The 27951-nt window shown below is 46.4% G+C and overlaps 1 protein-coding gene and 1 long non-coding RNA gene across 5 annotated transcripts in view; one reads left to right on the forward strand and one right to left on the reverse strand.

Annotated features, from left to right (window-relative positions):
* Positions 1-27951, forward strand: part of LOC138282563 (uncharacterized) — an 822484-nt gene that overhangs the window by 671476 nt on the left and 123057 nt on the right. The window lies entirely within an intron of this gene.
* MYBL1 (MYB proto-oncogene like 1) overlaps positions 1-27951 on the reverse strand; it is an 802126-nt gene that overhangs the window by 641676 nt on the left and 132499 nt on the right. For all 4 annotated transcript variants that reach the window (XM_069220277.1, XM_069220274.1, XM_069220273.1 and 1 more), the window contains exon 4: positions 11585-11677. In XM_069220277.1, coding sequence (XP_069076378.1) covers positions 11585-11677 — 93 coding nt within the window. The remainder of the gene's footprint in view (positions 1-11584; positions 11678-27951) is intronic.

Raw genomic sequence — 27951 nt, forward strand, 5'->3', positions numbered from 1 at the left:
AGTGCCCCCGTTTGTTCAAGTAATACATGGTGGTTGTATTGTCCGTCTGAACAAGTAGGGTGTCTGAGTTGAATGACGGGTGAAAGGCATTGAGTGCCAGATGAAAAGTGCAGAGCTGGAGGAGATTGATATGGTATGTCATCTCTCTAAGACTAAGAGCCTTGAATCTGGAGATGAACCATGTGGGCTCCCCATCCGAGCAATGATGCATCCGTCACAATTGTTTGAGAAGGGACCTGTTGGTGGAACAGCATCCCTTTGAAGCGACTACTTGGAAAACACCACCACTTGAGGGATCATATTGCATGTGTAGAGTGTGATCTTGTCCTCCCAGTTGCCCATCAGCTAGTCCCACTGATCTTCTAGACACTCGTAGAGAGGCTGCATGTGGAGGCGAGCATTGTGAGTAAGAAAGATGCAGGAGGCTATCGAACCGAGGAGAGATGAGATTTCTCTTGCTTTTGGACGAGGTACCTTCTTCAGTGTCTAACATTTCTGAAGGATCGATAAGCATATTTCCGCCGAAGGATACCTCATGGCATGAATGGAGTCAATGGTGGCCCCTAAGTAATGCAACAAGTGGACTGGTGTTGGAGTTGACTTCTTGAGGTTGACATGAAGACCCAACTGATGAAGGAGACTGCAAGTCCAATTGAAATGCAGTTGGGCTTCGTGAGAAGTGGATGCCTTTATGAACCAAACGTTTAGATAGGTGTAGACGTTGAATCAGTGTTTTTTTTTTAGATGGGCTGCCACTACAGCCATGCATTTGGAGAATGTTCTGGGTGCTGACTAGAGGCCAAAAGGTAGTACTGTATACTGGTAATGGTTGTGTCCCACGAGTAACTTGAGAAATTTCCAATGCTCCTTGGTTATGGGAATGTGTCAGTATGCATCATGAAGGTCGATGGGGCAAAGCCAATCCCCCTGATGAAGTTGGGGATATATTTGATGTAAAGCCGGCATCCTGAACTTCTCTTTCCGAATCCACTTTTTGGCGACTTTTAGAGCGAGAATGGGTCTGAATTTCTGCTTGTCTTTCTTTAGTACAAGGAAATACCTGGAGTAAAAGCCCTTCCCGCGTTGACTGTTGGGAATGGGTTCCACCGCCTTCTTTTGCAACAAGATGTTGACTTACATCTTGAGTAAGGTGAGATAGGAAGTGGACAGCTTTGGTGGAATGGATGGTGGTGGAGTGGTAAACCTGAGACAGCACTGATTCTGCATAATATTCAATACTCAGGCATCTGTTGTGGTGTGTTGCCCCTCTTTCAGGTAATGTGCAATGCTTCCCCCTATCGGAGTGGATAAGAGAAGAGGGGGAAGGGAGGCCTCAAGGTTTTGTGCTTGATATTTGTTTACCGCCTTGGATGGGTTGATGGTTAAAGCATCCTCTTGATGGTTTACGTTGTGCGTGGTAAAATCTCTGATGTTGCGGAGATCGGCTTTGAATCCATGGAGGGGTTTGAACCCTCTGTGAAGAAAAACGATGTTGGTTGGGTATGAACAATTTGCATTGTTCCCTGGGCTTCTCCAGCCCTACTGCTTTTAGTTTGTTGATTTCCATTCTGATTCTTGCCATTTCCTCGTAAGTATGGATGCCAAATAATTTTGAACCAGAAAATGGCACATCAAATTCTGGATATGTTGTTGAGCTTCTAAATTTCAATGACCTCAGTCGGAGCCAAGCACGCCCTCACATAGTTATTCCATGGCAATAATCATATGCGGAAAGAAAGGAACAGTTCGCTGCTGTACTGATTATTTGGTTTGACACCACTGCCCCCTCATTTATGATTTCTAGAAAGTCTTCCCGTTTATTCTGTGGAAGGTGCTCAACATATTGCTGGATCAAATCCCAAAGGGCCCGGTTGTACCTTCCCAAGAGAGCAGTAGCACTGGCAACTTTCATTGATGTGGCAGCTGTGCTGCAGACTCTGCGGTCTGCGGAATCCAGTTTTCTCCTCTCCTTATCTGGAGGTGAAGAAGATGATGGAGGGGTGGAATGTACTTTTTTGGCAGCAAAGATCATGACAGAGTTGGGAGGAGGATTCAAACGTAAAAATAAGGGATTGTGTGCCGGAGGCCTGTTTTTCTTTGGAAGCCTGGATGGGGCAGCCTTAGCAATGACCACAGTTAAAAACAGGTCTATGGTCGGCTCAAGTAGACCTGCAACCAGCGGAAATAACTGTCATGAGATGGAACATTGATGTAGGGTCTCAAAGATCACAGAGGTGGACGGTGTAGGGAATGACATTGGTATATTTAGTTTGACAGCCCCTTGGGCTAACACCTCTTGAAAAGTCATGTATCGAAGAGACACGTAGTGCTGGAGTGTCCTATAAGGTTGGTGATTAGTTTCTTATTGAAGAAGAGGAATGGTCGGGATGTAGTTGATGAGAATGTGACACTGATCTATGGTGGGATCCACGACTGATGGTGATGCCTTAAAGCAGTAGAAGAGCGCCCTAGTGTGTGACGACAAAAGTGGTGGAGTGCCCGTGAGCGCAATGGGGTCCTGGAGCTGGTGTTCCCCTGGGGTATGGAGGAGATGGTAAAGTAGGAGGCGCAACTGGTGGAGGAAGCATCAATGGATAAAGTGCAGGCAGCAGAAGACATGAAGCCGGTGGAGGAGGTGATGAAGGTGGTGGTGTAGGAGATGGAGGGGATAGTAACATCAAAAGAGAAGGTGATGAATCAGTTGAAAACATTTTTTTTTTTCTTCTCTCCCTTCTCTACATCGACAAAATCCTGGCTGTCGTCCTCTTGCATCGACGTTTAAATCTCAACCTCGATCGACCATGCCGTGTCAACGACGAACCGGCACTTCAACATCACCAAACTCCTCAAAGCTGATCTCTTACATCAATGTTTTGCTCGATGTTGATCATCTAAGCTGTGTCGACGGCGAACCGGCACTTCAACGCCGAAGTACTTTTCACCATCTTTCGACTGTGACGAGACAATGGTGCAAAATCTCTCGATGTTTACTGGTGTCTTGTCGACAACGACCGTTGACGTTTCTCTGATGTCAACCGATCCCTTGACGGAGAACAAGTTGGAGCAGTAATGTGCCTCGACGTCTATGTCCTCGATGTCGATGGGGACTGATGTTGTTTCTGGCTAGAAACACTCACTTGTGATCTTGCATGTCCACTGAAGGTTGAGGGTAGAGCCTTGGTGGAAGACTGACCTTCCCATTGCACTAAAGTCTCACTGGCAGGCTATTTTTGTTCTCTTTTTCTCTCTTCTGTTCCTTGCAGGCAAATCTTCTCCCTGTCATGCAGAGTGCATCTGGAAAACGTCCTGCAAATGTCACAGGCGGCAGGAAAATGAGAGGAAGGTAGGCAAATGATACAGACCTCATGGGGGTCTGTTTTAGTCTTTTTCCTGCCACAGGGAGGACACTTGTCAAACACTGAAGGAATTTCATTCAACAAAATGCCTCCGTTTTCTATCAGAAAATAACAGAAAGTGGCAGGAATAGATAAAAGATGTTGAATAAAGGTGTTGTCACCATTTTGTGGCAAAACAATTTCCTAGGAAAAAAAAAACTATAAACAGTTGCGCTCAATGCTTCAGGGTCCTGTCAGCAGGAGCTGGAAAAAAAGAGCTGAAGCAACTGCCACAAGCTGGGCATTATGGGATACTGGTGGTCCCTGGTTCTTAAAGGTACAGCCTCTATTTTAGCCATATGATGGCAGCCTATGAGGCTAATCTACACTGGTCTTCCTTATCTCAATCATAAAAAGGGGTTTGTGAAGGAGATTTAGACTGTTTGCAAAACATCCTAAATTATACTCAATTTTAAAATATTGGTGCCTTTTGACTTCATGACGAAGATTTGGGTCTTTGTAGCCTAGACATTTAGGCTGCATTATCTGTCTTTGTATTAAGCGTCTCCACAGGCCTTCATGAAGAAAGGTGAGATTCTCCACTTAAGAAGATATATTAAAGAAATGCTCTAGGGTCCCCGCACATGGGCGGGACTATTCAGTGCTTATGATTATACATGGAAATCCCCTAAAAAAGAATCTATGGTTAGAAAAGTCCCTCAGAAAATGAAGGTTTTGGTACACCAGGCAAAGTTTTGTTAGCTATTTGGTATCAAACACAATGCAGACATTATCCATCTAAAGACAGATTGCTTCAAAATTCCTCAATCAACTGAATCATAGCTGGCAAACGCTAACCTCCTCAGAAGTAGTGTTCTGGTGAAAAGCTGCAATGATAGGGACTGTTTAACATGGAAATTTGACACTACTTTCGAGTAGAGACCATGATCCATCGGCATGACCATCTTGTTATTATGGAATGATGAGTAGGGTTTTTGGAAGTGCAATACTTGGATTTTTGCAGACCCTGAAAGCTGATGTGATAATTGCAAGGAAAGCAACCTTCCACAACAGATGTTCCACTGAACCCTTTTGTATCGGCTCACACAGCAAATCCTTGAACTCAGAGTTGCATTGAATTCCCAAGCAGGAGGAGGTCTAATGTTGCAGGGGAAAAACATTTTAATGTCCTCATCTAAGCCCTTGACGATTTAGACTCCTGGAGGAGAACTGCGGCCCAGACATGGCCAAAAAGAGAAGCTAATGGAGTACCACTTCTTGACACCTGATGGGATCAATGTTCTTCTGTACGCACCAAATGCAGAATGTATTCAACTTCAAGGCAAAGAGATATTAAGGGTACAGGAGCCAAGTCACTAAATTCAAAAAATGACAGGCTGAGGTGCTAGACCGCAAGATAGCCTCATGATATGCTGTCCTGACATACGAAGCAGCTTGGTTAATTACCATTTCTAGAGCATAAAACATTCCTTGACCTTTAAATCAAAAGGAGATTCCTATTCCTTCTCCAGGAGGCAAAGTCTGACATTTTTGGTTCCATCGAGGACAGTCACAATCACAGACGATGTTTTGCAAAACTATTATTTAGGAGTCACTCATGTTTTTTTTTATATTCTGAAGGGATCCGTTTCTGCATGCTAATAGCCTGGTAGAAGACCTATGGTGATCTGTGGCTTCGGTCTATACAATTCCACATAGCCTAGATTATAAGCAAAAACAGTTTAGAGCTAGAGGTCCTTTGCTCATTCAGGAAGTACACTTTTGTTGTATTGCCAGTCTGAACAAAAAGGGAGTTTGTCCCAATGGGAGGGAGAATCAATTTGGAGCTTGGTAAACTACTCTTGAGTGCCTCAAGCTGACATGTTACAGCATTCCCTAATGAGACCAGGTGCTTTGCGCCTGAAGGTGGCCCTCATGGGCTCCCAATCCTGTCAGAAAAGCATCCCTGCCTACTGTCTGAAATTGAATGTTTTGGTGGAAAGATGCACCCTGCAGCAGACTGGTTAACAGGCAATGTCACAAGAAGTATTTGATCACCAATGAAAGGAGTGTCATGTCTTCCCCAGCTGCCAGAGAATTGGCACCACTCATCTTCCAGGCAATGTAAAAGGTCTTCTTTGAAGCTGAGGAATCAGGATCGGAAATGCACACTACAATGGAGCCCGAGAGGGACAATATATATTTAGCCGTGGAATTAATTGCTGTCTGTAGTCGGCAAAACTGCGGAAGATAAAAGACAGCCTCTGCCCTGAAGGAAATGCTCTTAAGCTCTAAGTATCCAACACCAGACACAGACATTAAATGATCTGTAATTCAAGGATTTGGAGTGTCAACTATTTGACAAAAATGTTGTTCTGCCTGCTGAAAAGTGGAGTCGAAACCTCGATCAGCCATTGGTCAAGTTACAGATATATGGTTATACATTTTGTCCTCAAATGTGCCACTGGCATCCATTATTACAATTGCTCGGCAGCAGATTTCAGGACTCCGTGCTGTTTGAGGTCATGCCAATTTCAATCCAATGGTAGAATTCTATATTGGTAATGGCTATTGCCAACCATAATGACCAGAAACTTTAAGGTTTTACCACAACTAAAATGTAGAAATCTGCATCCTGAAGATCTACAGCATACATCTAGCCACCTATCTGGAGTTAAAGATTTATTATGGCAGGGCACTTATATATCACATTACTCATTGCATCACAGGATGCAAATGTCTTAGATTAGTATTAGGTATCTTTCTCTGCCGAGAGATGTCTATATCATGAACTCTGGGAGCCAGCAAATCAAATCTAAACAATGGTCTGCAGCAATATCTGGAGGAAAGCAAATATCCGGAGTTTTGATTTTCTGATAAACGTGTGTGCTATTTTGAGATTAAGAACAGGTATGAATTCCAGTATGGGTCCCTTTTTCAAACCAGAAACGGGAATAAATTATCTTTCCTTTTTGGGGACTAGGAACCTTTACCACACTGCTTACATTTGTAGCAGGATATTAACATTCCTGTTGGTATTAGGGCAACTTCTTTAGAGCTATGGCTGATGCCAGTGTCCTGAATCTGAGACAATAGCCATGTCGTGCAATTTTCAACGCGAACCTATCTTTTATGATAAATTGCCTTTTAAATGTTCATTGGTTTTTCCTGATATGAGAGTGTTATATGCTGGAGAAAGACACGCATCACTGCTTTCCTGCAGGATGCTTCCCCACATCCTTTTATCAGTCTGTGATGTTGATACCTTTACTGTTGGCACCTCCAGAGGTATTAATCCCCTGCAGGTAGAAGAAGTGTTCATAGGAAAAATAATGTTTTGTGTGTTATTGTCCATTTCGGCATCAACAGCTTTCAGCGGCTCAATCTCAAACTTTGCCCTGTGCATCTCTTTATCCATGTGCAAACCAAAGAGTATTGCAACAGGAGGGAGGCCTATTAACTCTGAATGTGCAAAACCTCTTAGAAGTGCAATCCCTTCAAAAAGTGTTAGGTCTACTTGGAGTATGCACTTGTTTATGTGAATGTCTGGACCTGTGGAAAGTTGAGCAATAAGAGCAGTATTCATCAGAATTATGAGACTGTCTAGGAACTACAATTTTTCAAAATGGGTATGCTGGAGTCCTACACTTTAGCCTCGCAGGTGGTAGTGTAACAGTAACAACTTGGATTCCCAGAGGTGGAACAGCAGACAAATGTATGAGGGACGTGATGGAGGCACTATCAGAGGTCACCTCACCTGCAGGAGAGGAAGTCATGTTCCTTGGTTTGAGCTTTTAAGCCATGACAACAGAAGCAAAGATTTGCTTGACATGCAATACTTTGAAACTGCACGCTTCGGCATAATGAGATACTTTAACGTTGAGGGTCTTGGCCTACTCCTCATCTACTGGTGCGACGACAAACCAGCTATTGACTGCATGGAAGCAGCCACCACTAACTGTACTCATTGCGGATCTCGGAGCCGACCTGGAACGGCACAATCGATTATGTTTTTATCTCTTCTTGGATCTCCTTCAGAAAGGCCAGCGGTCATCAGAAACTGCACTGGGAGGTCTTCCAGTCTCAGGTTTCTTTATTTTGCACTTTAAAAAAGGTCTGTGAAATGGGCAGCCAAAGTGTAGGCAAAATAAACAATAGGCATTATACGTTTGTAGGGACAGAAACATCCTCTCTATGGTAAAAGACGTGTACCCCTGCCTTGAGCACCAATTGTACTGTTGTCTGGATCTCTAATGCTGATTTTTGTTGTCACAGGTAAACACGGATCATGTGTGTGCACCACGTCATAGGCCTGTCTCATGGAGTGCAATCTTGTCGGACCAGGAGGGACAGCCAAAGCGCTACCTGGTGGTGGAAGGGTACTGCCTTCACGAAGAGTTGAGCAGCAAAAGCTTAGTGGTGGCAGCATACTGTGTAGTGATCAGTAGGGGTGAACAGGTTCTTTTTACCTTGTGCCGCTGGACCTTTTAAAAAGTTCAGCTGTGCTTACCTCACTCTTGGCCTACATCAGGTAGATGTAGAGTGCTGCGCAGACAGGAGTAGTTACTGCGCTAGAGGTATGTGTACCTAGGAAGGATACAGTACAGGGACAGAGCAGTGCTGTTCAATACATGTATGGTTAGATAATCTACTAAGTGTATGCATGCGTGCGAGAAATCTATTGCATGAGAGATGTACTGCTGTGCAGTGCGTACACAACGAAAGCATGTGCTGGGTGTATGTGTGCTTGCGAGAAGCACAATACACGAAGGCTGAAGTGTTGTGCAGCGGGTGCATGATGAGTGTGTGTGCTGGCAGTGTGTCCGTTTTTAAGTAGCACACCACTGCAGAACACAGAAAATGTACAGTACTGTGCAGGGCACACAGAGTGATATTATGCACTGGATGTACGCGTGCCTGCGGTGGCACAATACCTGGAAGTGACAGTACTGCACAGTACATGTGATGTGTATGTACAATGAGTGCAACTGTGCCTGCTTAGGTACATTACATGGAGGACCTGGGCTTTGTTTTCGGAACCCCAGGCCTGCCTGGAGTAGACACAAGGAGCAGAGAAATTCCCCCGATATGTGTATTGCTGCATTCCTGTGAGCAGGGTGAGACACAATGGAGGAAGGGAGAGAGACTCCTTCTTTACACTTCAAAAGTGTGCTCTTTGATTCACAAGATAGTGGCCAACAAACCTCTCAGGAAGACGATGGCACTGATAAGGGAATCATAAAGATTCCCGCTTTTCAAGAGAAAAGAAGAGATAGAAAAGTGCACACTTCAAAAGAAGCAGAACTCCAACATAAACTTTAAAGACTCAGATTCTAAATCACATTTGGTGTCTGGAAAAGGACTATAAGAAGGGGAGGTTAAGATCCCAAAAGCGGTCATCTGTCAAGCAGCCAGATGGGCTGTGTGAGAGGAGGAAGCTTTGCAAGGCTTCTGCCTGTGAAAAGGACTGGGAGCCAGAGCCTGCTAGTCTCCCTGCTGGGTTAGGCGACATTACCCAAGGAAACGAAGACCACCTGCTGTGAAGCACCATTGGCTGTCTGCTTGCCACGACCACAGTGCCCTGTGAGGAACAGAAGAGCATTGCAGTGTGTGTGACAAGTGGGTAACGCTACCACGAGGACTCCCTAAGCGGGGAGTGAGGCCACGCCTATGCACTGATCTGGTAGTTGCCTATGTGCAAAGTGATTTAGTGACCCCCCCCCTGTATGCTGAGAAAGGGCAGTCACGGATTGCCATGCCCATCAAATGTCATGCAGGGAGCACCAAGCCTGCAATGTCTTGTTGCAGTGACCCCCTATGCCAGAAGTGGCCACGGTTGAAGTGATTGTGCCGACAAGCGCACCAAGACTCGTGTGCCTTGACAGGAACCCCTTCTGCCAGGAGAGGCCACTGTGGTGAGAGTGACTGCACTGGAGGAGTCTGTGGTTTGTCCGCAAGTACAACAACAACCCATATGCCAAGAGGTGCTGCCGGTATGGTGTTTGCCAAAAGTACGGGCCGCTGGCCAGAAGAATAGAGGCTGCGACTGGCAGGTTGAGCCTGCAGCCTCCCCTCCAGCCCTCATGGGGAAGTTAGACTTACCACGTTTTTAAAGACTGGGAGCATCGCTGATCACTGGGAAAACCGGTGGCACTGCTCGGGAAAGGAAAGAGCCTACACCTGCCCGGGGGCTGCCATGTGTACGGTAAGCAGTCTGACTTCTCCAAACAAAACCATGATTTGCAGGTGCCTGCAGTCAGTGCACCTGCTGAGACACTGAACGCTTACGTGGTGCAAGAGAAGGTAAGACGTAAATCACGCCTGTTGGACCCCATGGACTCACTGCTCAAGGTGCAGAGGCACCGTAGACTCTTTTGACTAATTCCTAAGAGTTGAAGGGGGACTCTTGGGTAAGGCCTGCAAGTGTGCATTCCCTGTAAGCGTTCACCAGTGAATGGGGAATAACCCCGACCACAATGCAACAGTGAGGGTGGGTCAGGGATTTGCCAGAGAAACATTAGAGCCCTAACCTCAAGGGGATTGAGCTGTTGCTTACGGATGTTGTTACTTCTTTGAATGAGTAGTGTTAGAAATAAGCTATTTCTTTTTCATACAAAAATAAGTATTTGAGTTGACATTGATTTACTGACATTGCTGAGTTATGAGTTGTGTTCACTAATCTGTATCTACACTCTTCCCCCACTCCAACCCGTCCTTAGGGAGCCTTTGACTGCTCGTCCACAGCTACAACTTAGAGTCAAGTGCAGAAGGGTACTTGGCTCAGTTACTCAGGATCCATAATAGGTCGGGCCCCATGACATCAAAAGTAAAAGACCTCAACCACCACAGCTGGACTCAGCAGACCCTGAATGCCCAATGGCCCTCTGAAAGAGATTCTGACAACTGGCGGTAAAAGGAAGGGCACCTAACGTTTAGAGCCAAAATACAAAGGTGGCATTGGCCATATCTAATCTGCACCAGCACTGCAGTAAGTCACGTTTTTTGTTTTGTTATATTCTTCTACGCATAAAAGTGACATGTATAGGCAATAGAAAACACAGGGTTGGGAACTGACCTCCGCATCAAGTCCACAGATCAGATGAAGGATTTATGCAAGGACAGGGTGCTGAGGACAACCAGGAGTAAGGACAGAGAGGTCCTTGCTAATTTCATTAGAGACTAGTTTGGGATACTAGGTGAAAGGGATGAGTCTGTAGTTGACTCTGGGGAGGGACCCATGGTAGGAACTTAGAAAGAGAGCGCAGTGGATTCAGGCTCTAGGATTCCCTTAGCACAGATATATCCCAGACACACACAGTGTGTGTCCCCTCATGCATTTCCCAGAGTTTCACCAAGACACTTATCACCTTTAGTTGCTAGGATGCAGCAGGAGTGTACACCATCTTGAATTTCTAATGTATCACTGACACCATTTTCAGGAATACATTTTTTGGGTGGGCTGAGCCTAGCTTAGACCCTGAGCTCACAGTTTACACTCAATAAAGCTAAGACCAGTTGCTCTGGATCCATAGTAGGTTGGGCCCCGAGATATCTGGAGCAAAAGGCCTGAACACCGAACCCTGGGCCAAAGTTGCCCTTGAATGTCCAGTGGCTCTCTGAAATGGGGGTCCGACAATGTTAAAATGAAAAATAAATAAAAAGCAAACTTACAATCAGCTTTGTCAATGAAGATAAAGGTACTATTTTTAATTGGATGTCATCAGTTTTCACAGGCTTTCTGCAGTCACTCAAAGTAAAGGGAGCCAATGGATAAAGTGTGCTGACCCTGTGCGCCATGCTGAATGCTGTTGTGGGCATAAGGAAAATGTGAATAACTGTTCGACCAACGAGTAGATGAAGCCTGCTGACCAAAAGCCACTCTATATATCTATGGATATTATGCATTATTTTTCGGAAAAACAACAGTTTGGTATCTTAAAGGCATGACCTAATTCTGCAGTCCTCACTGGTCACAAGAAAAACAAAGAGGAGACTCGCACACCCCTTCTCTAGGCTTTTCACCTTCAAACATTTCTCTCACAAGCATATTTCAAGTACGAGAAGGCCCCAGTACCAATTTGGCATCCTCAATGCAAAGTTCTGGCCCACGTCCCTTGCATTAAAATAGGAGCACAGCAAAAAAACAGCAGGGTGAATCAATACAAAATAAAAAAACTAAGTTCTTTCAATGCTGTACCCTGTATATGCAAATATTAGGAAACAAACAATAGCACAAAACTCTTAATTACCCTTTGATCTTCCTCTTTCGTCCAAGGTCCTTTTATTAATTCCGGGTTTAAAACTTTCTGCCATCTATGTTGGCACTGAACATCTGAACGGTTCTGAAACAATTTCAAGTAATTAAGTCAAAACTTATTTTGGCAAACCTTCTGCACATTAAATAAAATAGTGTTATAACTATAGAGTCCTGTAAAATAAAAAGAATAACTCTTACTCATGGGTTGGAACCTTAACACATGCAGCCCATATAGTCCTCTAGCCACCACATTTCTTTTGAAATCTAAGGCCACGGGCCGTGTTACAGACACTGCACCAGTGAAACATCACAGACCAAATTCATTTTTCATAACGGGGAACATGTTTTGCTCAAGTTCACATTACAAACTAAACTTAGCGCCATAACAAACAATCGGGAAATGGACAGGGGACTAATCGCTGAGCAAAACAGAAACGTTGTGCTAATGGATTGTTTTACATTTCCTTCAACAGATGTCAACTGTAGGTTTAGAAGTACTGACGAACTGCAGATCTCCCTTCTCAAAGCATCTTGTTAGGAAGAGTTAACAAATAAGGGAACACAAACAAAGGAATCTGTACTTGCCTGCAACTCTAGCCTTCTACCCTGGGTATTCTTTCTGAATCCATACACAATATACATGCAGTATCCTCGCAATATTTTTAGAAAATATTTTGGAAAAACATTAAAATAAACAAGTATTGGCAAAGCCTGCAGCCCTAGCTTTCATGAGATAGAACTTGCAAACAGGTATGCACAAATGCTGTAGGTGGTGGCAAAGATGCTAAATTGTAATTGTGGAATTGATGGTTATGGGGGCGATGATGAAAATGAAGGTGATGGGGAGTGGTTGTGGTAGTGATCATTATAGTAAAGGGGGTGTTAATGGCTTGCACTAGAGTTCTCACAAATGCCTACCACTGTAACAACAACAAAATACACAAAAAGGTATTTCTGTATGCAGCACAAGTAGGTGATAAAGAACTAAGTGTGATCTAATGCATTTTTAAATGAGAAACAATCCCTCAAGCATCGCAAGTACTCTGTCAGAGGCGGAACGATACACCAAAAAGCCAATAGCATGATGCTCCTCAGGACGGAGGAAAAGCAAAAATATTTTCTAACGATATGTCTTGCAAACAGCTGCACTATAGTGCCAGACATAAAAACCTATGGCTATAAAGAAGCAGCGTTCTAAATTCTCTTTTTTTATTTAAACAATACAATCCAAAATGGCAAATCGATTATTCAGGACACAGGAAATACATTTTGCAAAACTGACACTGCACCTTCCTGAAGATGCACATTTCGATTATGCAGTGCAGGGTCAATCAAGCAGTTCATTTAATGGAAGGATTACAATCAACTAAAGTATCCTACTAGGTTTTTGACCAGAAGGAAGTGGTACCATGTTTACATATTTATAGAAAACACCCGTGATGAAGAGTCAGGATTACAGATAAGTAACTTTTCATTCTTTATTATGAGATTACCCAATATCTATAAACAGAGAGGCAAGCTAAAACCATGTGTCGTGTGGAGGACCAAAAGCATGAACAGGAAACAACAGACAAATTTATTTGAAAAGATTATAAAAAGAGGTTTGGCAATGCGCTCCTAGGTACCTTGGAGTCACAATCTATACAAAGGTGCTTGGCGAAAAACTGGTTACACTACAAATGTCTATCCACCTTAGGGGTGTTCCTTATGAGAGCAACGAACGAGTTACTTACCTTCGGTAACGACTTTTCTGGTGGATACATTAGCTACCTGTGGATTCCTCACCTCATGAATACTCCCATGGCGCCAGCATTCGACGGAAATCTTCTTACTAGTCTCTGCACGTCGACGAGGACGTCACTGTCGCCCACGCGACGCCGTCTGACGTCATACAGGCAATAAGAGGTCCTCGACGACGTGCGGACGTCAGTACCAATCATTTTTTACGTGCATGAGAACAACCAGGCAATGCAATGAAAGAGCAAGGCAACATCCATTATATTGTAAAAATACACCACATTGTATGAATAACTGTAAATCTTTTTATGTACATATATATATATATAAAACTCTCTCTTTTAAAATATATACACACACCAAGTATATACATAAAGATATATACATATATACATATATATATATATATAAATATATTATATATACATCTATTGCACCCTCAAAGACCAAGAGGAGCGCACTCAAGGATTACTTGGTAAGACCAGAAAGGCAACGGGGAGGCGGGTGGGACCGTGAGGAATCCACAGGTAGCTAATGTATCCACCAGAAAAGTCGTTACCGAAGGTAAGTAACTCGTTCTTCTGATGGATACAACTACCTGTGGATTCCTCACCTCATGAATAGAGTCCCAAAGCAGTACCACGCCCGGCGGTGGGTGCCTAAATGGTCAAACCAAGAAATCCTGCAGCACTGACCGTGCAAAATGGCCGTCCCTTCTAACCTCAGAATCCAAACAGTAATGTTTTGCAAAAGTGTGAAGGGACGACCAAGTTGCGGCCTTGCAGATGTCGACCACAGGAACACCTCTGGCCAAGGCCGAAGTGGCCGACTTAGCTCTGGTGGAATGAGCTCTAATGCCCTCAGGAGGATCCTTCTTTGCCAAAGAGTAACATATTTTAATGCAAAGAACAACCCACCTGGATAGTGTTCTCTTGTGGACTGCCTTTCCTCTCCTCTTGCCCACGTATCCAATAAACAGCTGATCCTCCAGCCTGAAATCCTTTGTTCTATCGATAAAGAAGCTCAACGCTCTCTTTGGGTCCAGACGGTGCAGTCTTTCTTCCTCTTTGGAAGGATGAGGCGGAGGATAGAACGTGGACAAAGTAATTGCCTGAGCCAAATGGAAGGGTGAAACAACCTTCGGGAGGAAAGCAGCCTTGGTCCTCAACACCACCTTATCCCCATAAAAAGTTGTATAAGGGGGTTTTACTGATAAGGCCTGCAACTCACTCACTCTCCTTGCTGATGTTATAGCTATCAGGAAGACTGTTTTTAAAACCAAATACCTCAAGGGGCAAGAATGCATAGGTTCAAAAGGGGACCCCATAAGGAAAGTCAGGACTAAGGACAAATCCCATTGCGGCATAACGAATGGCTTTGGAGGATATTGATTTAGAAGACCTTTCAAGAATCTGATAACAATAGGGGATTTAAATAAAGATGGTTGGTCTGGAAGACATAAGAAGGCTGACAAGGCCGATAAATAACTTTTAATGGTAGCCACTGCACAACCTTTCTGCGCCAGAGATAGAGCAAAAGACAAAACGTCCGATAGATGAGCATGCAAAGGATCAATCTGCCTCTCTCCACACCACGCAACAAATTTAGACCACCTATTAGCGTAGATAGATTTAGTGGAGTGTCGGGCTGGCCGCTAATATAACATCCACTACCTCAGGCGGGAGAGAGAAGGAACTCAGGTTGCCCCGTTCAATCTCCAGGCATGTAGGTGCAGACTCTGGAGGTTGGGGTGTAGAACCTGCCCCTGCGACTGCGAGAGGAGGTCTGCCCTGAAAGGGAGACGGAGCGGCGGGCACATTGAGAGTTGGAGAAGGTCGGAGTACCACACCCTCCTTGGCCAATCCGGAGCTATTAAGATTACTAGAGCCCGGTCTTGGCGAATCTTCCTCAATACTCGAGGAATCAAGGGTATGGGAGGAAACGCGTAAAGCAACTGGCCGCACCAGGTCATTTGAAACGCGTCCCCCAACGCTTCCTGCATCGGATACTGAAGGCTGCAGAACAACGGACAATGCGCGTTCTCTCGAGTGGCGAACAGATCTACCCGAGGAAACCCCCACCTCTGGAAGATTAAACGGACTTGATCTGGATGGAGACGCCACTCGTGGTCTGCCGAGAAGTGGCGACTGAGACTGTCCGCACGCACGTTCAAAACTCCGGCCAGATGGTTTGCTATCAAGCAAATCCGATGGTCCTTTGCCCAGGACCATAGTCGAAGAGCTTCTCTGCAGAAAAGGTACGACCCCACTCCTCCCTGCTTGTTTATGTACCACATCGTGGTAGTATTGTCCGTTAGGACCTGTACCGACTGACCACGAAGGGAAGGGAGGAAGGCCTTGAGAGCCAGACGTACAGCCCGTAATTCTAACAGATTGATGTGAAAAATCTGTTCCTCTGGAGACCAAAGACCTTTGATCTCCAGATCCCCCAGATGAGCTCCCCACCCTAGAGTGGAAGCATCCGTTATGACTGTGGCCACTGGTGGCGACTGCTGGAACGGCTTTCCTTGCGAAAGATTGTTGCTTACAATCCACCACTTCAAATCCACAGCAGCATCTCTGGAGATCTTGACAGTACCCTCTAGATCCCCTCTGTGTTGAGACCACTGCCTTCGGAGGCACCACTGAAGAGCCCTCATGTGCCAGCGAGCATGCGTGACCAACAGAATGCAGGAGGCAAAAAGACCGAGCAGACGAAGGACCTTGAGGACTGGAACTACCGCTCCATTTCGAAACATTGGAACCAAATCCTGAATATCTTGAATCCGCTGAGGCGGAGGAAAGGCCCGACCCAATGTTGTATCCAGTACTGCCCCTATGAACAGGAGGCGCTGAGAGGGCTCTAGGTGAGATTTGGGCTCGTTCACCGAAAAACCCAGGTCGAACAACAACTGGGTTGTTGACTGCAGATGACGCAACACAAGCTCCGGGGACTTGGCTTTGATCAACCAGTCGTCCAAGTAAGGGAATACTGCTATCCCCTTCCTTCTGAGCTCTGCCGCAACCACCGACATCACCTTCATGAAGACTCGAGGTGCTGAAGTAAGACCAAACGGAAGGACCGCAAACTGATAGTGTTGCGATCCCACCACAAACCGGAGATACTTCCTGTGTGACTTGAGTATCGGGATATGAAAGTAAACATCCTGCAAGTCGACAGACACCATCCAGTCTTCCATGTTCAACGCCAAAAGCACCTGTGCTAGGGTCAGCATCTTAAACTTTTCCTGCTTGAGGAACCAATTCAAGATCCTCAGGTCCAGAATTGGTCTCAAACGACCATCCTTCTGGGAATCAGGAAATACCTTGAGTAAACCTCCTTGACCCCTTTCCTGCTCCGGGACCAACTCCACCGCGCCCTTTAAAAGGAGGACTTCTACCTCCTGTTCTAGCAACAGGAGGTGTTCTTGTGAACAATACGAAGGGCGGGGCGGGATGAGGGGCGGAAACTCCCGAAAAGGAAGGGTGTAGCCTTTTCCCACAACACTGAGAACCCAATTGTCCGACGTAACAGTCTCCCATTTGGTGAGAAAATGCTGTAATCTTCCCCCTACAGGAGAGGCGTGAGTTGGAAATGGTGGAAGCCTAAGGCTGCTTCCCCTGCTGCACCCCGCCAGAGGATGAGGAAGAGGCAGAGTGCTGCTGAGAGGCTCCTCTGGTGCGGACCCTACCTCTCCCCCTAAAAGATCTATAGGGATGGGAAGAGGCAGGTTGCTGATATCTTCCCCGAAAGGAAGAGGAGGAAGAGCCACGCCCAAATCCACGAAACCTCCTGAAAAATCTGGAAGAGGCCGTGGAAGAAGGAGCTTGGAGCCCTAACGACTTAGCCGTGGCCCTGCTTTCCTTAAAACGTTCCAAGGCCGAATCAGCCTTAGCCCCAAACAGTTTGTCCCCATCAAACGGGAGATCCAACAATGTGGACTGTACATCAGCCGAAAAGCCCGAGTTACGGAGCCAGGCCTGTCTCCTTGCCACCACAGTTGTGCCCATTGCTCTGGCTACCGAGTCGGTGGTATCCAGTCCCGTCTGGATAATTTGGGTCGCAGCAGCCTGGGCATTTGAGACAAGATCCAAAAGACCCTGGGGAAGCTCTGTAAACGAAGAGGAGATGTCATCCATCAGAGCATGAATATACCTCCCAGGATACAGGTTGCATTGGTGGCTTTTAACGCCAGACTGCAGGACGAAAAAATCTTCTTCGACTGCGCCTCTAGCTTCTTTGAATCTCTGTCCCCAGGCACCGTCGGAAAAGAACCAGGCGCTGACTTGGACGAACAGGAGGCCTGCACCACCAAGCTCTCCGGCGTAGGGTGCCTGGACAGAAAACCAGGGTCAGTTGGAGCCGCCCGATACCTCCTGGCCGCGGCTCTGTGAACTGCTGGGGAAGATGCCGGCCTCTTCCACACCTCTAAAACCGGATCCAGCAGAGCGTCATTAAAAGGTAACAGAGGCTCCGCCGCGGCTGAGGCCGGATGTAACACCTCTGTCAAAAGGTTTTGTTTCACCTCCACCACCGGCAAAGGCAGGTCCAAAAAACTAGCTGCCTTCCGTACCACTGCATGAAAGGAAGCAGCCTCCTCAGTATATTCCCCCGGGGACGAAAGGTCCCACTCAGGGGAAGTGTCCAGCCCACTGGCCGACTCCAGTCCACGCAGCCCATCACCCGAGTCCTCTAGCTCTCCTTCCTCTAGGGCTCGTTGGTACTCCTGCTCTTCTAGTACCCGGAGAGCACGTCTCCTTGAATGCAGTCGTTGCTCAATCCGCGGAGTCGACAATGCCTCCGCCGAAGTCGGAGATCGGCGCCGATCTTCCGAAGCCACCGACGCCGCATCCGGCGCCACAGGTAACTTCGGCGCCGACTGAAGAGCAGTTGAAACGGATGGACCCACCGGAGTCACAGGCCGAAATCTCGACGTCGACGGGATGGAAATCCCTGGGGCCAATCCTTCCGAAGCGGCCACCGGCGCCGACACTGGCGCCGAGCCCACGTTCCCAAATGGGAGAAAGGGCATAAAGGGTGCCGGCCGAAGAGGCGCAGGATCACCCAAAGAAAAGGCCAATGGCCCAGCCGGAGCACCCCCTGGAGCCATCTGTTGGAAGATGGCATACATCGCATTCAAGAATGCGGAACTATCGGCTCCAGGGGTGGGAAAAGCCGGATACTGGGGTGCCTGTCTCGGAGGCGACCCCGACGCCGGCCTCGGCGTCTGCGCCGGAGAAAACACTTGAGGCTCCAATACCTCAATCACCGACGCCTGTCCAGGTGAAGTAGGAGACGCCGGAGAAGGCAACGGCGTCGAAGGATGCGGCGTAACCGTGGGGCTGACCTCCCATGTTCTTCGGCGCCGATCCGGAGACCTGGAACGAGCCTCCCTTGAATGACGCCGAGATTCTCTACGGCGCCGGGAGTCTCGATGACGCCGATGTCTTGGAGAAGACTTCTTGTGATGCTTCTCCTTTGACTTGGCCATAAACAGCTTCGCCTCACGTTCTTTAAGAGCCTTTGGATTCATGTGCTGACATGAATCACAAGTCGAGACGTCGTGGTCGGAGCTCAAACACCAAAGGCAATCGGAATGAGGATCCGTCACCGACATCTTGCCTCCACACTCACGACAAGGCTTAAATCCAGACTTTCTCTGCGACATTATTTCCACAGCGAAAGACTACGCAGCAAGATATACACTGTAACCGCAAGAGTAACAGTTGCTCCCTCGAAGATAACCGTTTCGAATGCACGGAAAAAAGGGAACTGACGTCCGCACGTCGTCGAGGACCTCTTATTGCCTGTATGACGTCAGACGGCGTCGCGTGGGCGACAGTGACGTCCTCGTCGACGTGCAGAGACTAGTAAGAAGATTTCCGTCGAATGCTGGCGCCATGGGAGTATTCATGAGGTGAGGAATCCACAGGTAGTTGTATCCATCAGAAAATAGCTGCTTCGCCTCCATAAGAAAGAGCCTTAGCATTGGAAGGTAAAGGTTGTTTTGCTTTTTGGTCACTTGTTAGGCGGCATTACATCCATTTAGCATCATTTTATTTTGTGGAAGAAATACTCCTTCTAACTAGCCCCATAATTTACAATCTGAATGCTGCATGTCTTTTCCAAATAATATTTTTGTGCAGTCTTAACATCGCAAGCACTGATTTGGGGGGCGGGGAGGAAGAGTCTCGAAAGAAAATTGAAACTGAATTTATCCAAGGAAACTTGAGGTCAGTTTAGGAACACACAAAGGGTGATGGGAAGAATGCTTGAAAATAGTCTAAACTGTTCCCAAATCCTTCAAGTAGCATTCCAAACCATAATTTTCCACCCACTGTGCCATTCCAGACACAGGCCCGCATATGAAAATCAGTACTACTGTGTTCCTCATGGAAGCAGTCCATCAGAAACTGCCAGTGAGACCCTTCCAAAATGCAACACAAGCAAACCCAGACAGGTTACTGTCTTATCAGTTGGCGCCCATGAGGGATAACTTGAATTCCATGGCACAGCGTTCAAAGGACCCACCTCTGGACATAACACTGCCAGGTAGTGTGTTACATCGAACACACAAAAGATAATGAGAGGAATGCTTGAACCCTAAACCACTGCCAATAGCATTGCCAACCCATTGTTTTTCACATGTCTACAGTGGCTAAGTAGGCGAAAAATTATACTTTTGAATATTACCCAGAGGACGTCCGGCGCTTAGATCTTGTGCAAGAATTCCTATAATCACCTTTTACGTGTTGGATCACTTTGAAAAGAAAAATAGCATAGGATCTTCAGAGTAATTTGCTGAAATGAAACACTGCATAAAGTTCTTCACTGCAAAGAGCTTGGAACTCACTAACCTTTTCGTAGAAAAAAATGGCTAACACTCGAAGGCACATGAGGTTTCATTGAAGGATTAAATTAGTTACTTGCCTGTAACTGCGGTTCTCCAACATTAGTATCTCTAATATAGTCACATGCGTGAATCTTTCTTCAATGTCATGCTGGGAATCCCTGGAACCTTATAATAGTAGTATATAGTGCAAAAATATACAACATACAGTATATAATGTAAAATGGCATGGGCCTGAAACAACATAGTATGCTTAGTAACACATCCACCTCATTTGAAAGAAACTAAACTTCAGCCAATGAGGTGGACACGTAAACAATTCTACTCCCCCTAGAGGTCAACATTGCTCTGAATTCAAAGTAAAAGTGTGAGAATAACATACGATGAGTCTTCTGGGAGGGGAGGAGGGAGGAGGTAGGTTTGCATGTGAATATATAAAATATATCAATGTTGGAGAACTGGAGTTACAGTTAACTAATCTCTTTTCCAATACTGGATATTTTACATATGAGCAGAATAGCTAGCAGTGCACATTATAGAACAAAGCAGGACGTAGGCTCGCCTTTAATGAAACAGGTCTGGTGGGGTTCAAGTGAATTATTTACTGCAGTTAAAATCCATCAGAAAGGTGTAAAGGCCACTGATTGCAATCAATGTGTCAGAAAGAAAGGTCACAGATACCCATAGCCTAGATGAGACAAGAGTATAGGAAGATTCATTAGTAAAAGGCAGCATATAGGTCAAATAAAATCAGAACCACTACACCGCCCTGGTCCAAATGGCTGTGCACGTCTGGCACTGGGCACAATAGAGATGCTAGAAGCGATGATGCCCAGAAAAAAGAACATTTTTCTTCTGTGCAGACGGTCTGAAACACTTTTACAACTACTGTGCCTAGTGTTTCCCCAAGTACTGGAAGAGTTGAAAAAGACAGTAGGATTGATTGGGGGAGGTGGACTGCAGATCTATGTCCAGAAGATTGAGAGGTTTTTTTATATATCTTGTTGCAGCTTTTGTGCTTAGTTGAAGTTATCAGTTAATCACCTATGCAAAGGGAAACAAAGATTTTGCAACAGAAGGCAATTTCTAACACCAAGATGCACTTGAAGAAAGTTAGTGAAGCACACTGGAGATCAAGTGGAAAAATCTTGCATTAGTAGTGGGATTCAAAGGAATATCCTGGGATTCATGCATAAATGCAAGGATGTGAAAATAAGTCTTTTGTAGATCTATGGAGTCCCCCCTCTTCCCCTCTCTCTTTCCCACAACCTCCCTCACACAGGGGGTGAGAAGATCCAATGAAGGGCTAGCACCCTACATTTTAACTCTATTGATCAATTTTTTTGGTGAACTTCGGGCCACGACAGGCGATTATTTAGATTGGGATTGGGTCCGTACGTCTTGACCAAGTAGTAGTGGGAAAGAGGCCCTTGTTCTTTTGAGGTATTTGAATCAATTCCACTGCATCCTTTTTAGTATGAGAAATTGAAGACCTAGTACCAGATAGTCTAGAAGGATAGGTCTCAACGGCATTGGTGGTAGGTCAGTCAGAATAAAGAAAAACCTAATTTTGTACCAATTGTTTATAACACTGAGCACCATTCGTCTTTTATTATCCTCCGCCAGCAAATTGTTTCAATGTTTCCACCAATACAGGTGCTCATAAGTGGAAGAACCAGAGGGCCTTTGATTTAGAGGGTGGGTCTAATGCAGCCATGGAAGCTTGTTTGGAAGCATGTCTTCTACAAGCTTTTCACCATTCAAAAAACGGCCTTTGTTAGTGCTGCTACTGTTGCATTTTTCACTCTCTCTTCCATGAAAGGGTGCAGGAACTTTTCTTGGCCCTATCACATCATCTTAACTACATATCTGGAAACTCTACTTTACCGACATGAAAGTATAAGCCTGTTTTTCATGCATGGAATTGCATCATTCGCTTATTTTCCAAAAAGCAGAGAAAGTGAAAGGATACCAGATTGCAGTATCTTTGAAGGAAGCATCTCTTCAATCATTACTTAATTAAAATGCTCTCTTCCCTCCAAGTAGAAGCTCCTTACATTTTTTCACGTAGTCCCAAGGTGTTCTGCTGTAAATGCCCATGGTCACACGAGTCCGACAAACCTTCTTACCCAAAGAATACCACCTTTCTGCTCTCACTTTCTGGAGAGCAGAAGTTGAGCTCAGCAGATTATACATTTTGTTTGCAGGTGAGATAAGGATAAGTTACTTACCTGTAAATCCTAGTTCTCTTCCAGGGGTATCCTCATCAAAGTCTTAAACATTGAATATTCCCACCCTCATGCGGGGACCCCGGAGCATACATAAAATACACACATGTAAAAGTATGAAATATGCACGAAAAATATATATATAGCATTTTTAGTAGACAATTTTCATACCAAACTCATGTATTACAATAAGAGAAAAAAAAAAGCCCCATAGCTGGGCCCAGGGAAAGAAGCAGTAGCAACATCAGTGGGAGAACAAAAAAAAAAAAAGGAGAAAAAACTACATTGAAAACAATGGAGCATTATTAGCCAATAGGCTGCATGCAGGTTAACACAGGAGAACCATACAATTCTGGCACTGTGCCTTTAAGACCCTGAGCACCTCCAGTATCCCACCATGCCTCAGGGGTGAAGGAGAGGTGACAGTTGGTTCACAGTTAGGTCAGTTCTTTTTTCACATGACAATGTGTCCAACAGATTAGAGAGATAGTCTGTCCTGCACTTCTAGGAGACTTGCGTTCGGGGAGGAGGGTGGGTTGTTTATGACTTTGATGAGGATACCCCTGGAAGAGAACTAGGATTTACAGGTAAGTAACTTATCCTTCTCTTCCAGGGGATCCTCATCAATAGTCATAAACATTGAATAGATTAGCAAGCCCATCCCCTATCTCTGCGGACTGTCCAACAGAAGTGCAGGAAAAGAAATGCACTATGCAAAACATTTCTCAGAGACGCTTGCCCAACTTGAGCGTCCGCTCTGGCATCTGAGTCCAAACAGTAATGCCTAGTAAATGTATGTACAGACTTCCATGTAGCAGCCTTACAAATTTCAGAGATTGGAACATTGTGAGGAGGGGAGCAGTAGCCGCTTTTTCTCTTGTCGAATGAGCTTTAGGCCTAGCTAATAACTGTTTGTTAGCCAAATGATACGCAGTAACAATACATAAAACTATCCATCTAGATATTGTTCGTTTCGAGGCTGCATCGCCTGTTCTCATATGACCGTAATTTACAAATAGGTGGTGAAATCGTCTAATCAATTTTAGCACTCTTTTCAAAGAGTGGAAAGCTTTTTCCGCCGGAGTATCCGGATTGGGGAAAAAGTTGGTAGCGAAATAGTCTGATTAATGTGAAATTCCGACACCACCTTCGGTAAGAATGATGGATGAGTTTGTACAACCACTCTATTTTCATGGACAACCGTGTACGGTTCCTTGGAGGACAAAGCCTGAATTTCACTGACCCTCCTCGCTGAAGTAATGGCTACGAGGAAAGCTGTCTTCCACGTAACGTGGGCCCATGAGTCTAGATAATACTATGTTTAGTTCCCATGGAGGAGAGGGTTTTCGAATGGGTGGAAAAACCTTCTTCAAACCTTCTAAGAAATCCTTGACTACTGGCCTTGTAAAAAAGGATTCCTGAGAAGGTAACTTACGATAGGCTGAATGTACCTTAATAGATGACACTTGCAGACCCGATTTCGCCAGATGGAGCAGGTAAGACAGTATGACCTCCTCCTGAGCCAGTATGGGATTCTGACCTTGCTGACGACACCACATGTAGAACCTCTTCCACTTGAACGCGTAAGAACGCCGCTGGACTCCTTTAAGATATTCATGCACTCCTGCGAGAGCCCTAGATGCCCATACTGCAGGAATTCAGGAGCCATGCCGTCAAGCTCAGAGAGAGAAGGTTGGGGTGAAGTATCCTGCCTCCCAGCCTGCAAAGGAGATCCGGTCTGCACGGCAGCCTCCTGTGAGGTTGTTCTGATAGGTTGAGGAGATCCGTGTACCAGAACTGACGGGCCATTGCGGGGCTATGAGAATCATTCTGGTGCTGGATCTGTAGAGTTTGTTTATCACAGCTGGTATGAGGTGAATCGGTGGAAAGGCGTAGAGAAATATCCCTGACCAATCGATCAACAGGATATTCCCTCGAGTTCCCGGACGATAGAACCTGGACGCAAAGTCTGGGCATTTCTCATTTACCTCGTCTGCGAAGAGATCTAACTGAGGCCGACCCCATTGAACGAAGATGTCTTCGACGACCTCGTCATGAAGAACCCAATCGTGGGCGTCCTCGAGGGTTCTGCTTAGGAGGTCCGCTTCCACGTTTTGCTGCCCTGGGAGGTGAATTGCTGTTAGAGACATTCCCCTCGCTAAGAGCCAATGCCAAATGGCCTGTGACTCCAGAGACAGGGGCAGGGATCTCGTTCCTCCTTGTTTGTTCAGATAATACATTGTCGTCGTATTGTCCGTTTGTACTAGGAGGGATTTTCCCTGAATCGATGGAGCAAAAGACTTGAGAGCCAGATGAACTGCTCTGAGCTCCAGCAGGTTGATGTGGTACGCTCTTTCTTTGTTGGACCACAGACCATGAGCTTGAAGGGAACCCAGATGAGCTCCCCAGCCCTGAAGCGACGCATCCGTTACCAGAGTGTCGGACGGGATTGGCTGATGAAAAGGAACTCCTACTGACAGGTGATGTCTGTGCATCCACCATCGTAACGATTGTCGTGCTCCTATCAGAAGAAGCATTCTGTCCTCCCAGTGGCCTGTGTGCTGGTTCCAGTTGTTCTCCAGAGCCTCTTGAAGAGGCCTCATATGCAATCTGGCATTCGGGACAATGAAAATGCAAGAGGTCATGGAGCCCAACAGAGAGGTCACATGACGGGCCGTAGGTGCGTGGGAGCTCAGAAGGTCTCGACACTTCCTCCTTATTGATAACAGTCATTCCTCCGAAGGATACACTCTTTCGAGCTCTGTATTCAGTATTGCTCCCAGGTAGTGGAGGGTTTGTGTTGGAATGAGGGTGGACTTTTGGTAGCTGGCTTGTAGACCTAGAGATCGGAAAACACTGAGCACAATGTCCAGATGGTCTTTCGCCTGCTCCGGAGAGGAGGCTTTCAGTAGCCAGTCATCTAGGTATGGATAAATGAAGATCTTCTGCTTCCTTTAATGCGCTGCTACCGTTGCTACACATTTGGAGAAAACACGAGGGGCAGATTTTAGGCCGAAAGGAAGCACCTTGAACTGATAGTGTTGGGAGGCTATCAGAAATCGTAGGAATTTCCGATGTTTGGGAATGATCGGGATATGAAAATACGCATCTTGCAGATCTATGGAGCACATCCAGTCTCCTCGATGCAGTTGAGGGAAAATCTGGTGGAGAGCCAGCATCCTGAACTTTTGCTTCTTTATGTACTTGTTTGGGAGCCTCAAGTCTAGAATCGGTCTGAAAACTCCTTCCCGACCCTTCTTTGCTACTAGGAAATAGCGGGAGTACACCCCTTTCCCTCTGTGTGCGACTGGAACCTTTTCTAATGCTTTTTTCTGTAACAGAGCATGAGCCTCTTTGCTTAATAAGCTCATGTGAGCCGTATTGCATTTGGTTGGTGGCAAGTGAGGAGGAGGTTGTAGAAAATGGGTACTCTCTTCTTTTCCGGCAATGTTCAGCACCCATTTGTCTTTTGTTATGCCACACCACTCGTGAATGAACGCTGTGATATACTTCCCCCAACCGGAGTGGTGCACGGTATTAAGGGATGCGAATCCTCATTGTTTTGCAGGAGCTTTGGGGGTAGACTGCTGAGGTCTGCTTGACCCTCGGTCTCTTGTGGCTTTACGAGACTGGAAGAGTGGACGCCTTTGTTTCTGTTGTGGCCTCTGGGACCAATGAGGGGTTTGAACCCTCTGTTGGGACTGGCGGCTGTCGTAAGGCCTATATCTTTGCCTGAAGTCCTTCCTTCTCTCAAGGCCCACTGCCCTCCTGGTGTCCACCTCAGCTTTCATACGCGCCATCTCCTCATCTGTGTGGGTTCCAAAAAGCAAGTTTCCGTTAAACATAAGGTTTAGGATACGCTGCTGCGCTTCCTGCTTCAGTCCTGTGAGTCTTAGCCAGGAAGACCTTCTCGCACAGACCCCTTGTGCGTAACCATGTGCTGCTAAGTCTGCACCATCTGCTGCCGCACTGATGACCTGATTGGAGACCAAACTTCCCTCCTGAAGGATCTCCTGAAAATCCTGCCTGTCCTCTCTAGGTAGCTTTTCTGTAAACCTGCTCAGTGAGTCCCAGAGTGAGCGATCGTATCTGCCTAGGAGTGTGGAGGCGCTGGAGACTTTTTCATCATGGTAGCCGCCGTGCCACACATCTTCCTCCCCAGAGAGTCCAGGTGTCTACTCTCCTTGTCCTGTGGAACCGTGGAGGATGATGCCACTGAGTGCGTCTTCCGGGCTGCGCCCAATATGACTGAGTCTGGCGGTGGATCAGTCCTGAGAAACAAAGGATCTTGATCAGGTGCCTTGTATTTCTTTAAGATCCTAGCAGGAGCTGATCCGAGGTTGGCTGGTGCTAAAAAGGTGTCCATGGTTGGTTGTAGAAGACCAGGCAACAGCGGTAACAATTTCTTTGAAACCGCCCTGTGTTGCAGGGTTTCAAAGATTACGGATGAGGAGGTTGAAGGCTCCGGGACCTCAATATTCAGTTTCTGTGCTCCCCTGAGAAGCACCTCGTTAAAAGTTGTGATGTCGTCCACCGGGGAAACTCTAGCTTGTGGAGAATCCGCTAGAGTCGGGGAGTACCCCCTTACTGAAGACCCTGACGATGTGGACCAAGAAGGAGACCTTCTGTGACGGCGTGATCTTGATCTGTATCTTCTCTGGGAGCGTGATCTGCTCCGAGATCTTGTTGCAGCGCGCAGAGGCCTAGTGGCAGACTGGCGAGACGCCGAACAAGGCAGTTCTGTCCGCGCTGTTGGCGATGGTGTCCTAGGGAGAGAAGCCGAAGGGGAGTACATTCTCGAGTATTGCGAGTCTGGAGAAGCAGTCGTTTTATTAAGACTCTCCAACCACCTTGGCGATAAGTTGATGGGCGAGATGTGCCCAGACGAACCACTCCTTATGGAGACCACTGGACTTGTTGGAGTTTTCTTATCAGCTGGCGGTAGCCGATGCTCTTCTCCATGTGAGACAGGCAACACCTGTGTCGAAGTCGAAAGTTGCAACGACGTCGAAGGGAGTACCACAGACTGCTCTGGTCTTGATGTTGAGCGCCTCGACGGCGACCTGCTAGACGTCGTGTGCCTCGCCATCGAGTGATGGGCAGCCGACGACGGATGTCTTTGCTCTCGCCGTTGAGGCGATCTCGACGTCGTCTTCTGTGCCGTCAAGGGGTGCGAGGAACTTCGACAGCGAATGAGCACGCCGGTGCTGCCTCAACGTCGATCGGTGGGTTGCCTTTATGATGGCTATGTACCTGCGACGTCGTATCCCTCGACGTCGGTCGGGTCGCCGTTGACGCCGATCTATGACGATGTGACGGTGGCAGCGATGACGTCGACGGGGAACAAACAGGCACCTTCCTACCAGCTGACGTCGATCTAGCCTGTCTCTCCTGAGAATGGCTTGTTGGCCGCCTGGGGAGCGAAGAGGATGATGTCTTCTGCCTCTCATGAAGCCCATGAAGTCTGATTCTCTCCCTGTCCTTCAGAGTTCTTTTTGACATGTTCTTGCAGTGTCTGCAAGTGTCAGGGCAGGGACTCTGAGG

Source organism: Pleurodeles waltl, chromosome 2_2, assembly GCF_031143425.1.
Source record: "Pleurodeles waltl isolate 20211129_DDA chromosome 2_2, aPleWal1.hap1.20221129, whole genome shotgun sequence".
In the NCBI taxonomy this organism is placed as follows: domain Eukaryota; kingdom Metazoa; phylum Chordata; class Amphibia; order Caudata; family Salamandridae; genus Pleurodeles; species Pleurodeles waltl.